Source organism: Prionailurus viverrinus, chromosome E2, assembly GCF_022837055.1.
Source record: "Prionailurus viverrinus isolate Anna chromosome E2, UM_Priviv_1.0, whole genome shotgun sequence".
NCBI lineage: Eukaryota > Metazoa > Chordata > Mammalia > Carnivora > Felidae > Prionailurus > Prionailurus viverrinus.
Window position 1 is genome coordinate 3,392,092 of NC_062575.1, and position 13,406 is coordinate 3,405,497.

The 13,406-nt window shown below is 57.1% G+C and overlaps 2 protein-coding genes across 10 annotated transcripts in view; one reads left to right on the plus strand and one right to left on the minus strand.

Annotated features, from left to right (window-relative positions):
* TMEM150B (transmembrane protein 150B) lies at window positions 1–8,850 on the plus strand. Of its 8 annotated transcripts, none has more exons than XM_047835591.1 (8): window positions 1–388; window positions 943–1,074; window positions 1,330–1,477; window positions 1,933–1,992; window positions 2,118–2,160; window positions 2,374–2,501; window positions 4,388–4,571; window positions 6,759–7,337. In XM_047835591.1, exons 1-8 carry the CDS (start codon window positions 132–134, stop codon window positions 6,953–6,955), a joined length of 1,149 nt encoding a protein of 382 aa, XP_047691547.1. In that variant the 5' UTR covers window positions 1–131; the 3' UTR covers window positions 6,956–7,337. The 8 variants fall into 8 exon arrangements, with proteins under 8 accessions (XP_047691547.1, XP_047691546.1, XP_047691548.1 ...); XM_047835590.1 differs by having other exon boundaries at window positions 1,335–1,477; window positions 1,947–1,992; window positions 2,093–2,160; XM_047835592.1 differs by having other exon boundaries at window positions 1,335–1,477; window positions 1,947–1,992; window positions 2,406–2,501.
* Window positions 7,340–13,406, minus strand: part of BRSK1 (BR serine/threonine kinase 1) — a 19,101-nt gene continuing 13,034 nt past the window's right edge. For both annotated transcript variants that reach the window (XM_047835583.1, XM_047835584.1), the window contains 10 exons: window positions 13,221–13,391; window positions 12,607–12,704; window positions 12,238–12,397; window positions 11,939–11,999; window positions 11,117–11,486; window positions 10,635–10,683; window positions 10,420–10,543; window positions 9,678–9,876; window positions 8,466–8,555; window positions 7,340–7,739 (listed from right to left, as the gene is read on the minus strand). In XM_047835583.1, the coding sequence (XP_047691539.1) occupies window positions 7,582–7,739; window positions 8,466–8,555; window positions 9,678–9,876; window positions 10,420–10,543; window positions 10,635–10,683; window positions 11,117–11,486; window positions 11,939–11,999; window positions 12,238–12,397; window positions 12,607–12,704; window positions 13,221–13,391 (1,480 nt within the window). In that variant the 3' untranslated portion in view covers window positions 7,340–7,581. The remainder of the gene's footprint in view (window positions 7,740–8,465; window positions 8,556–9,677; window positions 9,877–10,419; window positions 10,544–10,634; window positions 10,684–11,116; window positions 11,487–11,938; window positions 12,000–12,237; window positions 12,398–12,606; window positions 12,705–13,220; window positions 13,392–13,406) is intronic.

Below are 13,406 nucleotides of genomic sequence, written 5' to 3' on the forward strand. Positions count from 1 at the left end.
AGGGAGGAGGGCCTGGAGACCTAGATTCCTGGGTCCACAGGAAGCAGGATGAGGCCAGGGCCCAAAGGTCTGATCACCAAGAGGGAAGGAAACCAGAAATCTGAGGGTTGCCATGTGGAAGACACAGCAGAATGGTCTGGGCAGAGGAAACAATTGCTTTCGGGGAAGCCTCATCGGATGAGATGTCAACACCAAGGTCTCCCTTCCCACCCACCCTGAGCCTGCCCACCGGGGAATTCCAGCAGCTGTCCAGAGGAAGGGAGAGGGGAAGGCAAGTGAGGGCGAGGAGGCCGGGTCAGCAAGGCCCTACATCCAGCAGCATAAGGACGGAAACTACTCCCAGCACAGAGTCTGACCCGTGGGCCTGGATTCTGAGGTCCCAGAGGAGGTAAGAGCTAAAGGTGGGACCCCAGAGGCTTGAAACAAGTGGATGTGTTCTAAATCTTTTTTTTTTTTTTTAATGTTTATTTTTTGAGAGAGAACACGAGCAGGGGATGGGGCAGAGGGAGAGAGAGAGAAAGAGACAGACCGAGGACCTGAAGTGGCCTCTGAGCTGTGGGCACAGAGCCCGATGTGGGGCTCGAACTCACAAACTGTGAGCTCATGACCTGAGCCGAAGTCCAACGCTTAACCGACTGAGCCGCCCGAGTGCCCCTACAAGTGCACGTACTCTAGAAGGGACTGGGGGCCTGCACGACTGGGTCTTTGAGGGAGGAAGGGTGGGGAGCGCTGCAGGCTCAGATTGTGGGTCCTGGGAAGGACAAGGGCTGGGCTCTTGGACGGTGAACTGCTGAAAGCTGAAGGAAGGAAGTTGGGGGCCTCTCGAAGCTAACTAAGGTGGTGCCTGCTAGGTTCTGCGTGGGGAAGTGGCAGTTTGGGGGTGAGGTCCCGGAGAAAGTGGTGGTGAGACCGTCAGACTCCTGACCTGACACTGTCCTGCAGCCTCCCGGGCTGGACTTTGGCTCTGCCACAGCACCACCCAGCTCCACGCCCGTCCCCTGCTCCCTTTTCAACCTCTCCCACAGCCCCCAGGCCCAGGACTCGGGAGCGCCAGAGGGAGCAGGTTCAGGACAGGTGAGCGTTCTGGGGAAGCCATGAGGCCAGGCCGGTGGTGGAGGGCTGGCTGGGAGAGGCTGGGAAGCTGGGCTGGGGGAGGCCAGCCTGGAAAAACTGGGAGGTCCGGATGGAAAGACCGTTGTTCAAAGAGGGAAAACGCCTCAGGCTGAGAGCTGGCCTCAGCAGCCCGGACCCTTGCGGACTGATTCCACCTGGGAGCCAATGGGGGCCTTAGAGCCAGGAGGCCACCTTCTGATGCATCTGGACCCTTAGGGCAGGTTCCTCACTGGAGAAAGAGAAAGAGAGAGAAAGAGAGAGGTTCGTGGCTCTCTACTTGCCCTGCAGAGCCCGGCATGTGGGGCTACCTGTCCCTGCTGCCTGCTTTCCTGGCCGTCTGGGCTATCACTGGAGTCTGGACTGTGTGAGTGTTAGAGGCAGGATGACCCCTGGGTCTGCGGGAGGAGGGCGCTGGGGGGTCTGGACTCCTGGGTCTGAGGGAGGAGGGGGCTGGACTCCTGGTCTGAGGGAGGAGGGGCGGGGGGGGGGGGCGTCTGGACTCCTGGGTCTGAGGGAGGAGGTCCTGGGGGCAGGACCCCCGGGTCTTAGGGAGGGGGGCCTGGGGGCCTGGACTCCTGGGTCTGAGGGAGGAGGTTCTGGGGGTCAGGACTCCTAGGTCTGAGGGAGGAGGGGCTGGGGACAGGACTCCTGGGTCTGAGGGAGGAGGGGCTGGGACCAGGATCCCAGGGGTGTGAGGGAGGAGGGCGCTGGGGTCTGGACTCCTGGGTCCGAGGGGAGGGAGCTAGAAGTCCCTGTTTCTGTGGGTAACAGAAAGAAAAGGTGTCGTTAAAACCACCTTGATGTGTCCCTGTACTTCAGTTTTGCCCTTGCAGTGGCCAACAGGGCTGTGAACCTCACCGAGGGTTTCCCCTATATCAGGTACTTATGGCGCTGGCGGGGTGGGGGTGGGGGGCTCCGCGGGAGAAGAGGAGGGGGCCCGCGTCTCAGGAGCCCCAGGATGATCCTTCATTTTCCCCAGCCTCTGTGGATCTTACCCCCCTCAGAGCTGCATCTTCAGCCAGCTGCTCAACATGGGAGCTGCTATGGGTAAATATTCTAGCCCTTTCTGTTCGGGCGAGCTCCTCCCAGCCAAGGGGGGGCCCGGCCCCAGCCCCAGCTTCAACCCAGTAGTCCAAGCCCACACGCGCTCCCCCAGATATGGGGGTTAGGCCCCCCCCCCCCCTAGATAGCCGGTCTCTCCGCACCCCCTGCCCTGGGAGTCCGGGTCCGGGGCTCCCGCCCACTTCCCTCTCCTCCCAGCCGCCTGGATCTGCATTATCCGTTACCACCAGCTCCGGGACTTGGGGGCCGGAAAGTGGTTTAACCTGCTGATCCTGTGGACCGGACTCCTGTGTGCCCTGGGCACCTCCGTGGTGGGCAATTTCCAGGTGAGACCGGCAGGAGGGTCTGACAGTCCAAGTCTGGGACTACAGCTCCCAGCATCCCCCGGGGCCGCTGGCTTCTTGTTGCGGGGGCTCGTCCGCGCATGGCCTTCTGGGACTTGTATTTCTCTTGTGGCCATTGGGTCGGGGTGGAGGGAGGGGTGAGCTCCTCGGCTCTCAGAATAGAGCTCCGCGTGGGAGGCTCTTGGCTTCGTTATTTCACTGAACTCTAGAAGGCTGGGGTAATTGATTGCCACCCCCTGCCCCTGTCCCCTTTTAATGATATAATTACTCGGAACCACTCATTCTTAGGGTTGCCACAGAGTTGGAGTGTTGGCTCCGTGCGGGGCGCTAGGCTTTTATTGTGTGTGTCTTCATCCATCACCACAAGAGACCTACGTTCACCTTTTTTTGGTCAAATCCGAAAGAGTTGGTTTTTGTTGTTGTTGTTTTAATCAGCTGGTCCCTGGAGGTCGGAAATGAACCCAGGGGCGCCTGGGTGGCTCTGTTGGTTAAGCCTCTGACTTCAGCTCAGGTCATGATCTCCCAGTTCACTAGTTGGAGCCCCTGCCCTGGGCTCTGTGCTGACAGCTCAGAGCCTGGAGCCTGCTTCTGTTTCTGTGTCTCTCTCTTTCTCTGCCCCTCCCCCACTCGTTCTCTCTTTCTCTCTCTCTCTCAAAAATAAAAACATTAAAGAAAAGAAAAGAAATGAACCCAGATTCAGACTCTAGAACCCGCATTCTTCACTGTGAAGTTCAGTAGATAATTGTAGAACAAATAAATGGACAATGGGTTGGAGAAAGCCTATTGATTTATTTTACATTGTTATTTAATTTTACTGTTTTGTCTTGGATTCCAAACCTCTCCAACCTAAAGAAACCACAGGGTGTTCAGATAAGAGGTTGCCTCCTTGGGCTTCTTAATAAAAATTCCCAATCACCTCTGCATAGCATTCATTCACTCATTCATTTATTCCTGGGTTCCTCAACTTTAACTTCTTAAAAATACTATATTGCTCTCCTAAGAAGTCTTTTTTAAAGCTTATTTATTTTGAGGGAGGGTGACAGCAAGTGGGGAGGGGCAGAGAGAGGGAGAGAGAGACAGAATCCCAAGCAGGCTTCCTCACTGTCAGTGCAGAGCCTGACCTGGGGCTTGAACTCATGAACCAGGAGCACATGACCTGAGCTGAAGTCAGACATTTAACTGACTGAGCCACCCAGGCACACCTCCCCTAAGGGAACTTTTAAAGACATTTCCCCTTGGCCAATGCTTTCTCTTATTAAGCCTTTAGTATTTAGAATATATTAAATAACATACCGTATATCTGCAAGCCACAAACCATTGTAATAGTTGAGAATTTTTTCATCCTCCAGAAGCAAATTCTTACCCCCTGAGTGGCCATATTAGGCTCCCTGACCCTGGTTAAAAATGAAAGATATACTTCACTAATATTTACTGAGTGTCTGCGATGTGTCGGGCACTGTTTTAGGGACCAAGGCCACAGCAGTGGGCAACAAATTTAAGTGCCTGTCCTCCTCTAGCTGACCATGGCCAACACTCTTTCTTTTATCCTTTTCTTTAATGTTTATTTATATTTGAGAGACAGAGAGAGAGAGAGAGAGAGAGAGAGAGAGAGAAGGGGAGGAGCAGATAGAGGGAGACACAGAATCCAAAGCAGACTCCAGGCTCTGAGCTATCAGCACAGAGCCAGACTCGGGGCTCGAACTCGTGAACTGTGAGATCATGACCTGAGCCAAAGTTGGATGCTTAGCCGACGGAGCCACCCAGGTGCCCTGGGTGTGGCAGTTTTCCAACACAGTCTACTGGGTGGATCGAGGACCCCTCCCCCCACGTATGTAGCTTCCTCTCCCCTCTTGTCCCTTTTCTCCCAGCAAAAGAACCAGCTGCCCACGCACCTGACAGGGGCCTTCTTCGCCTTCTTCGTGGGCAACCTGTACTTCTGGATGCAGCATTTACTCTTCTGGTGGATGAAGAGCCTGCCCCAGCCTGGGCCTCCCTGGATCGGGCCACTCCGCCTGGGCCTCTGCAGCCTCTGCACCATCCTCATGGTGACCAGTATCCTTACTGGGGCCGGTGGCAGGGCTTGGGGTTTGTCCATTGGGCTGGGTGTGCGACGTGTGGTGCACAGTGCCCTGTCTTGTCTGGGCCTCCGTCTCCTCAGGAGTTTTTATTTAATGTTTGTTTATTTTTGAGAGAGAGAAAGGGAGACAGAGCACAAGCAGGGGAGGGGCAGGGAGGAGGGGGTAACAGAGGGTCCGAAGCAGCAGGCTCTGCGCTAACAGCACGGAGTGAGCAGGGATCTGTTAGGGGAGCCTGCCCTGTGCCGTGCATCATGTTGGCTAAGACTGGAAACTGAGGTTCAGAGAGGGGGAGTGTCTTGGCCAAGACCGGTCATGAAGTTCAATGGCAGAGCTCCAGCAGGCTCTCAAGAGCAGCCCGGGCCTCTTCCCAGCTCCACATCCGGTGATGTCATATTAGCAGCTCCAACTGGCCTTGGTGGGAGCATTTACCACACAGAAATTGGCCAATGCTGTAAATCGTGGTCGGTTGTTAACCATTTACCAACATACCTGGCACCCGGTGAAGACTCTACCCAGCCCTGTGCTGAGTCACCTGAGCCCAGATGCCTTCCGCCAGCACGGCCTCTGGGTGGGTGCCTCTGGGTGACTCAGGTGACTCTGGGCACTTCAGTCCCCATATATTAAGATGGACTTGTTTTGATCATAGTAACAGTGGTTATTGATAAGCAAACTGCTCTGAGAGAGGGGAGGCTGCAAATTCACCCTTAGGGACTGATCTCCTTGGAGAGGGTGGAATGGAGGCCAGAAGACTGCTGACGTTGGTTGGAAGAGGCTGGAGGGAAACCAGCTGACATCCTGTGTGGTCTGCCTTAGGGACAATTGGGCTGCTAATCAGTTTGGCTGCAGGGTCCTTTTTCTGTGGGGCTGGGAGATGGACCATAAAGATGGCCAGCGAGGTGTGATAAGGGCTGGGTGTCTGCAAGGATAGGTCCGAGAACTGACAGATTCTGAACTGGTCTTGCAGAAGGAGCTACTTTGGGCAACACTGCAGGTGCATGTAGAGGGTGGAGAGAGACCCGCTCACAGATGAGGCTGCTGGCAGGGCGGAGATGAGGATCTCCAGTGCTACTGTGAGGCTTGAAAGGCTTGGGTTTCTGCCCAGGGGCAATAGGGAGCCATGGGGAGCTGATGAGCAGGGGAGAAACAAGGTCAGTTCTGGGGGTAACCACCCTGTGTCTGGGTGCTCCCACCTGTTCTTTGCTGTAAGATTCATGGGGTCAGGGGTGACGTCAGCCTTGTTCACGGTCTAAAAATCCTTCAGTGAACGGAATAATGTCTAAACCGATCTAGGGGCAGTGAGAGAGCGCTAGCTTATGTGAGAAGCAAGAAAGTTGTTGCAGGGAGTCGGGCGAGGGGGTGTCCCAGAAAGCGAGATGCCTCTCTGCTAGGCTGAGCTTGAAGTGTGCTTGGGCTGGCAGAAGGTTTTCAGGGGGCGCCTGGCTGGCTCAGTCAGTGGAGCATGTGCCTCTTGCTCTTAGGGTTGTGAGTTCGAGCCCCACACTGGGTGTAGAGTTTACTTGGAAGGGAAGAAGGGAGGGAGGGAGGGAGGGAGGGAAGAAGAAAAAAAGGTTTTTAGGAGCAGGGGACTAAGAAGCTGGAGACAGGACAGGACAGCCCAGGACAGAGGTGGGCAAGACCAACAGCACAAGCCTTGGGGTGACCAGCTGGCCATGAGGAGGGGGAGGGGAGGGGCAGGGGCGAGGGTGATTCCCCAGGGTCCGCTAGGCATGTGAGTGGGTGGCAGGGCTGTCACCAGATGGGGACACCAGGAGGAGGAAGAAGATATTTCAGGGGGTGACTGGGAGGGGCCCTAGGGCTGTGGGTGGCTGGGGAAGAAAGTCGCCAACGTAGCCTGATGCTGGCACCCGGGGTTGGGGGGATCTTTAGGAAACGCTGCCTATTTGAAGGGAGAAGCAACTGGGAGCTGCTTGTCTGGCTGGGCAAGTGGGGAGATGGTGAGGGTGGAGGCTTAATGGCGTCAGGAAAGGCCAAGGATAAGAGAAACTTTGTTCTGCAATGTCGGAAACGCGACAGGAGCAGGAGGAACCTACGGGCCACAGCCTGAGATAGACACAGAGGTCGGCGGGCATTCACCGAGAGTCTGTCGCGGGAGGGTGCGGGGTCCTCTCTGCTCGGCGTGGCCCTTGATCCCGGCGTGAAGTGGTCATCCTCCACTCCTGGCTGCTGCGCTCGGCCTCCGCCGCCTGCGAGTGGGCCGTGGCCATGCTGCTGTTCACGCTCTTTGGCCTGTTTGCTGTGGACTTCTCCGGCCTGGACGGCTGCACCCTGACTCTCCGGCCGGGCCCCAGCCTCAGCTCTCCACCCGCCTCCCCCCTCTCCCTGCAGATCCCCCTGTGAACGGCAGTCCGCTCGGTGTGGTCTGACCCCGGCGCTGCGATCGATCGCGGCCACCCGGGAAGTGAGAGGCCAAGGCCAGCCAGCCATCCCTGCTCAAGGCTATTTATTATTATTATTATTAATTTTTTTTTTTTTTTTTTTTTTTTTTTTTTGCCGCCGGCGGAATCAGAGACACGGACGCAGGCAGGGTCACGCGAAACCAGAATTCCTTCCGGAGAGCAAATCCGTACAGAAGGTTGTTGAGGGAAGGGGAGAACCGGGGAAGGGGGGGCCCGGGAAGGAGGAGTTGGGGAACACAGGGACAGATGGCCCTCTCCGTCCGGATCTGCTAAGCCACCCCAACCAGCTCCCGTCCCTCCCCCACCCCGCCCCGCAGAGAGATTGATCAATAAATAAAATAATAAATTAATCAATAAATAAAATAGAAACAGCTCCCCCCCCTCAGTCCCCCCTAGAACCACCCCCCATTGGGCACGGCCCCCTGAGCCCCATCCCTGCGGGGCAAGGCCGGGTTTGTTGTATCTCTCCCCTCCCTACATACTCCTTGGGCCCTATTTACAGATTCACAGTTGGGGGGCAGGGAAGGGGGGTGGAGGGGGCTCCCCTCCTTCCCCGGCCCCCTGGGGTCAGGGCAGAGGAGTCCCGTTGGTGGCCAGGAGCTTCTTGTCCTTAGCGGGGCCTCGGCGGGGAGAGCTGCTCAGCTCTGGGTCTGGGCGGCCAGGCGGGGGCTGCAGGCTTCTGGGTGAGGTACCAGCAGGCCGAGTCTGGGCCCCGTTCTTCTCGTCTGTGGAGGAGGAAGCAGTCTGGCCTCAGTACCCTCACGGCTGCCAACCCCCAAGGAACATGTTCCGGCAGCCGCACGGGGCTGGAAGCCTGGGGAGACGGTTGCCGGGAGGACACATCTGCAGCCGGACCTGGCGAGATCAGGACGGCAGGTCACACATCCTGGGCCCCTCCAAGCTGTGTGACTGTGGGAACTGGGCCAAATGAGTCCCAGTGAGAGCCGGCGGCCCACCCTCAGGAGGTGTCCTCACAGACTCTGGCTAGGACGCTATTCGCTAAGGGACAGCCTGTCGCAGCAGCAGCAGCTCAGATTTGGGGATGACAGCCAGAGGTCCCCTTTCCTTCCTCCCAACCCTGGTTGTTAGGGAGGACGCTCCTTGGCAATAGGGCCCGGGGGAACCTACGTGGGCCATTTGGGGGTCTGAACAAACCCGGATGGTAGATTCCCCTTCTCCAGAACACACTTCCAGAACTTCTGGCAGCAGAAAGTTCCACTACGCCCGACAATGAGACTACTCATCCTCTTGGGGACCCCTGGAGGTGCCCTCCCTAGCAACGAGGCCTTCTCGGTCAGGATGGCCAGGTTCCCTGGATGGAGCTCAGGCCCCAGCCTCTCGGAGGCCCCGCCCACAAACCGGAGCCCTGGGGGGCACTCGTTCAGCAGGGGGTCTCCCCTCCAGCCCACAGGATCAAAGAGGGAGACATTGCAGCCCCCACCCCCCCACACCTGCCAGGGCCTGCACGGAGGGCTGGTCGTGAGTACTCAGCAGCTGTGCCTGGATGGTCTCCACAACTCGCTTGAACCGACGGCTGGGACCTGGAAGGGGTATGGAGACAGACTGACTCGGGGACCGACCGGGACAAGGAAGGCCCTCCCACCCTGTGGAACCCAGCAAAGGACTCTTCTCTCGGTCTCAACTTCCCCGCCCTGTGTTGGGCATAAAACTAAACTTCGGTCTGCAAAGGGGACTAAGAAAGGTCTGAGTTGAAATAATGATGGGTGCCGTTTTCCACTTAAATAGGTCCTGTTCCTTGTTAGTTTCAAGGTGAGGTCATGTAGAGCCAGAAATGCAAGAAAAGAAACAGGAAGTAAAATAAAATCTTAAAATCGAGGAAGTCCTGCGTATTAGTCTTTAAGGGAAAGGAAAAACAACGCGCCGTCATTCATTTCGGTGATGACACCGCAGTGCTCTGGGGAAGCCTGGTTTAGAAACCCCGAGAGCAAGCTCATCTCCCAGCTGTGACACACTAAGACAGCTCACAAGGCTGGGAAACAGGAGCAGCCCTGGTCATTCAAACTCTTGGTTAGCAGGACTCAGGAACCAAGCTGAACCGGAAGCAAGGCACCTCTGTGGTTTTCGTCTCCTGTGCCAACTCCCGATTAGTGACGGTGGCCTGAAGTTTCTCAGGCTGCACCTGAGCTCGGCAGGAGGAAGTGCAGTGGTCGATTGCTGATGTCTGCTCTGGGTGCAGCAGTGACATTTGACAACGGGCGGGCCATGTCTTTGCCCTTCTGCTGTACTGTCTTAAGGAAGTAGGAAGGGGGCTCTGCACTTCAAGGTCAAGGGCTCGGTTGAGCCCAGCTCTGTCATGGTCTGTAGTGTGACTCTGTCAAGTCTGTTTACCTCTAGAGGACTCAGTTTTCTCCTCTGTAAGATGGGTGATTACTAACACCACAAAGGCTGCTGGGAAGCTTCAATGAAATAGTGCAAGGAAAGCATTTGGAACATCATAAATATCCACTAAATGTCAATGAGGAAAGGGGGAAGGAGAGGAGGTAGGGGTCGGAACGAGCAGGGGGCTCACACAGTCAGTCAGCACGAGCTGAGCCCCACCTCCTCCTCCTCGCTCTTGCTGCCCTCGTGGGCCACTATCCTATCTCAGCTGTCTTGAGGATCCCAACACCAGGCTGGAGGCAGTGTAGCTGAGGGAAACTTACCGGAGATGAGAGTAAAGGTGACAGAGTAGATGCCACCACCACCGCTGCCATCCCTTCGTGGGGAAGGCTCCGGGCCCTCTGAGGAGCTGATGTCTACCTGGAATCGGACGGGCTTCTGGAAGACGGATGGGCCGCCACTGGCCTTGTACTCGGCCCTGAAGCTGGTCTGTGACAGCACACTGTGGCTCAGGCTGGGGATCTGAGGCAGAAGGGGGACAAAAAGAGGGGGTGATTCCAGTGACCTGATTCCAGGGAATGGAGAGCCAACCCTACAACTACTTCTGCCCAAGGAACTACAAGTTCCATCAGCCACTGGGGCAAAGAATAACAGAAAAGCCATTGGGAGCCCCCACTGCCTGCTGGGACTTGTAGTTTTCGTGTCCAACTATAGGCAGGGTATAAGGGGAATGGCTGAGCAACTGGATCCCCACATAACAGGACCCTCATATCTAGGTGTCAGCCCTAGGCTCCAGAACCACATGACACAAACATCTCCTCCACAAGCACTGCCACATCTGTCTCAAAACCTTTAAGTCCCACTAGCTCCTAGAGCAAAGCACCCCAGGACACAGTAAGCCCCTCCCACCTCCCTGCCCCTACAGTGACCAAACCCAACTCTGAATGGAAAGCTACAGATCCCATGAGCCTTAGGAGGAAGCCAGGCTAGAGCTGGGGGGGAGGGGGGGAGGAATCCCCCAAGGGCTTCTGGGATTTGTAGTCCTATGCTGCCCAGGACCCTCACCGACAGGAAGGCGTGAACAATGTCCGCTTTGATGCTGCTGAGAGGTTTGTCCTTTAGCACAAGGAATATTTGTTCTTCTTTGTCCAAGGAGATGAAATTCCCAAACCAGGAGCGTTTTGCCAATCTGAGTGAAAGGGGATGGTTGGAGGCGGGTCAGGAGGGGGCTAAGGGATTAAATCCCTCCCTCCTTCCTCTCCCTTCCCCGTCAGACTCACTCTGGAGAAGACTCTGGAGTCAAACTGGACATCTCCTCAGCAGTGGGGACTGGGGGATAGGGAGGGGAGAGTATGGTCAGCACTTGTCCGTCATCCTGGTGTCCAGCACGCAGGCTAGCAATCACCTCCAACCAGAGGTTCCAGACCCCAGCGCCCGCCCGCTCACCTCCCAGTAGCTAAACCCCAAATGGCATGCTGACTGATGGTCCTTCCAGGGATGCTGTCCCAACGCCCCGAGGGTGGAACTTGCTTGCCATGAGCCAATGGGAAGATGAGCCAGAGCAAGGAAGGGGCGTGTCCTTCAGGGAGGCCCCTCCTCCAGAGATGGATGCCACACCCCCTCTTCCCAACACCTGAATCTTTCCTCCCAAACCCATCTTCTCTTCTCCTAGGACGTGGGAATCCAGGCCCCCTACCTCTCTCCTCATATTAGGACTCAGGAATCCGTGCCCCCAGCCCCTGCACCCCCAGGGACCCCGTACCCTGCATCTTGCGCCGGTGAAAGCGAGGGGAGCCCAGGAAGCTGTTGCGGATGGAGTTGAGACGACTCCTCCAGGCGGCTCCCCCGACACCACCACCGGGGCTTGGGGGTGGCGTTGTTCCCGGCGTCCCGGTGGGGCTGGCCCGGGGTGTGTGCAGGGGCGAATGCAAGGGGGTTCCCCCAGAGGAGCGCGGGGAGCCTGGGGGGCCAGGCAGGGGTGTGGAGCGGGCACTCGGGGGCGGGGGCTGCTCTCCGGCGCCCCCACCCCTGGGGCCTCGAGAAGGCAGCGTCTGCGTTTTGGAAGTCGGGGAGCCCCCGCCCCGAGCCTCATCTCCAGCCCCGGGCTCAGGCGAGAAGGAAAAGACAGGACTCTGCGAAAGAGTGGAGATGGGTGAGATGGCCGACTACAACTCCCAGGAGGCTCTTGGAGCCTCAGTCTCACATGCTCACAGAGGTGGACACTGATGCACGCTGGAACTTGTAGTCCATTATTTCCGCCTCCCAAACCACATTGTTAAGGGGACAGGGACTTTTTCTATCATGCTCACTGCTCTAAGACCCAGCACAGTGACTGGTCACGGTAGGGACTCACTTAGCTTTTGTTAAATGAATAAATGAACCTCTGACACACTAAAAACCCAATCCTATTGGAGGTGAAATGCCCAATGTACTAAAACAAAATGCTTCATGCAGCCTTAGGTTTTGGTCCTTTTAGGGACAAAAAGGCAATGCCCCAAGACTTCATGGGAATTGTAGTTCTGCCAATCTTTGCTCCAGTGTTTTCACCCCCTTATCCCTTGAGTAATCGGGGACCTGGCCTTACCCTTGGGCTGCTCAGAGGGCTGGAGGACAGACCGGTGGAGGCTCCACTGACACTACGAGACCTGTTTCCAGGAGACATGTTTTTTTTTTTTAAATCAGTTGTGTGGGTTTCATAAGGCTCAGATGTCCTCTCCCTTCCACACTCCTTTCAGATGAGGACACGAGGCCCAGAGAGGGGAGATGACTTGTCCCAACGACACAGTACGGTCGAGGGGCAGCTAGCTGGGCTAGAACCCTGACCTCCCACCCTCCCCCTCACCCGCCAGGACTGTGATCCACTGGAGGGGCGGGGGCTCCCACCTCTGACTGTGCTGGGCCATCTCCAGGGCCCGCCGGGTAGGCACTGGGGAGCCACCGCCCCCAGCATCCGTGATGCTCAGTACTTCCATGGACTTCCGCTCTGGCCGCCGCTTCCCGTGACGGCTCAGCATAGGGGAATCCACACGTTTCCGAGGTGGGTCTGAGGGCGGAGAGAGTTTCAACCTGATTAAAAGACATGTTCGTCCAGCTGCACATGGCACTCATGCAGATGGGGAAACGGAGGCCCAGAGTGGAGAGTTGTGACAAGGTCACAGGGCAAGTCAGGGGTCCAAACCCAGAAGCTAAGGGCTTGCAGCCCCTTCCTCCCACCGGAATCCGGGGTCTGGATTCCCAGCCCTGCCTGCTCACCAACATCATTCCTGGGAGGCAGGTCCTGGTCCTCACAGCTGGGATAGCGCTCCTTCCGATCCAAAAGCAGATAATAGATCATCTTTTCTTGGTTCTCCCTGGCACGCAAGGGGCGTGAGGGGGTAGGAGGAGAATTGGGATCAGAGGTCGGGTCTCCAAGGTCTCACCCCCTCCCCGCAGCTGGGGCTCGGCACACCCAACATCTCTGCCCATGCTTCCATCTTCCTAGGTAGCGGCACGGTTAGTTCCTCTGTGTCGGTGTACATCCTACCCTCACCTTAGTCAGCAATGATAACAGTAGTAGTAATAATAATATCGAAGCACTTACTATTTGCAAGCACTACCCACGTGAGGCACTAAGTCTGCGTCAGCACCTGTTGATACTTTTCTGCATCTTTTTTTCCACTGGCCCTACCGCCCCCTCCTGGTTCCTCGGGGAATAGCTCCACGTGGGACCTTTAAGCCCTGCCCTGTCTAGCGGCCCTGACGCCCGCCCCAGGGGGTCTGCGCGGGTGCGAGGCACAGCTGCGCCCCCTGCTGGCCGTCCGGGGCGCTGCAGCAGCTCGCCGGAGGCGGGCAGGTGGCGCGGGTGTTCGAGGGCGAGGGGGCCTTACTCCTCGCTGCGCAGTTCGCGGTGCAGCCGCTCGCGGTCCCTGAAGCAGCCCAGCGAAGCCATGCTCTCTAGGACGTCGGGGTCCAGCTCTCCGTTTGATGGCAGGCTCCGCATGGCCACCCGGCGGCCTGGGGCTGGCTCCAGACAGGGGTCCGGCTCGTGTTTCCCGCCCCTGGGAGACGGAGAA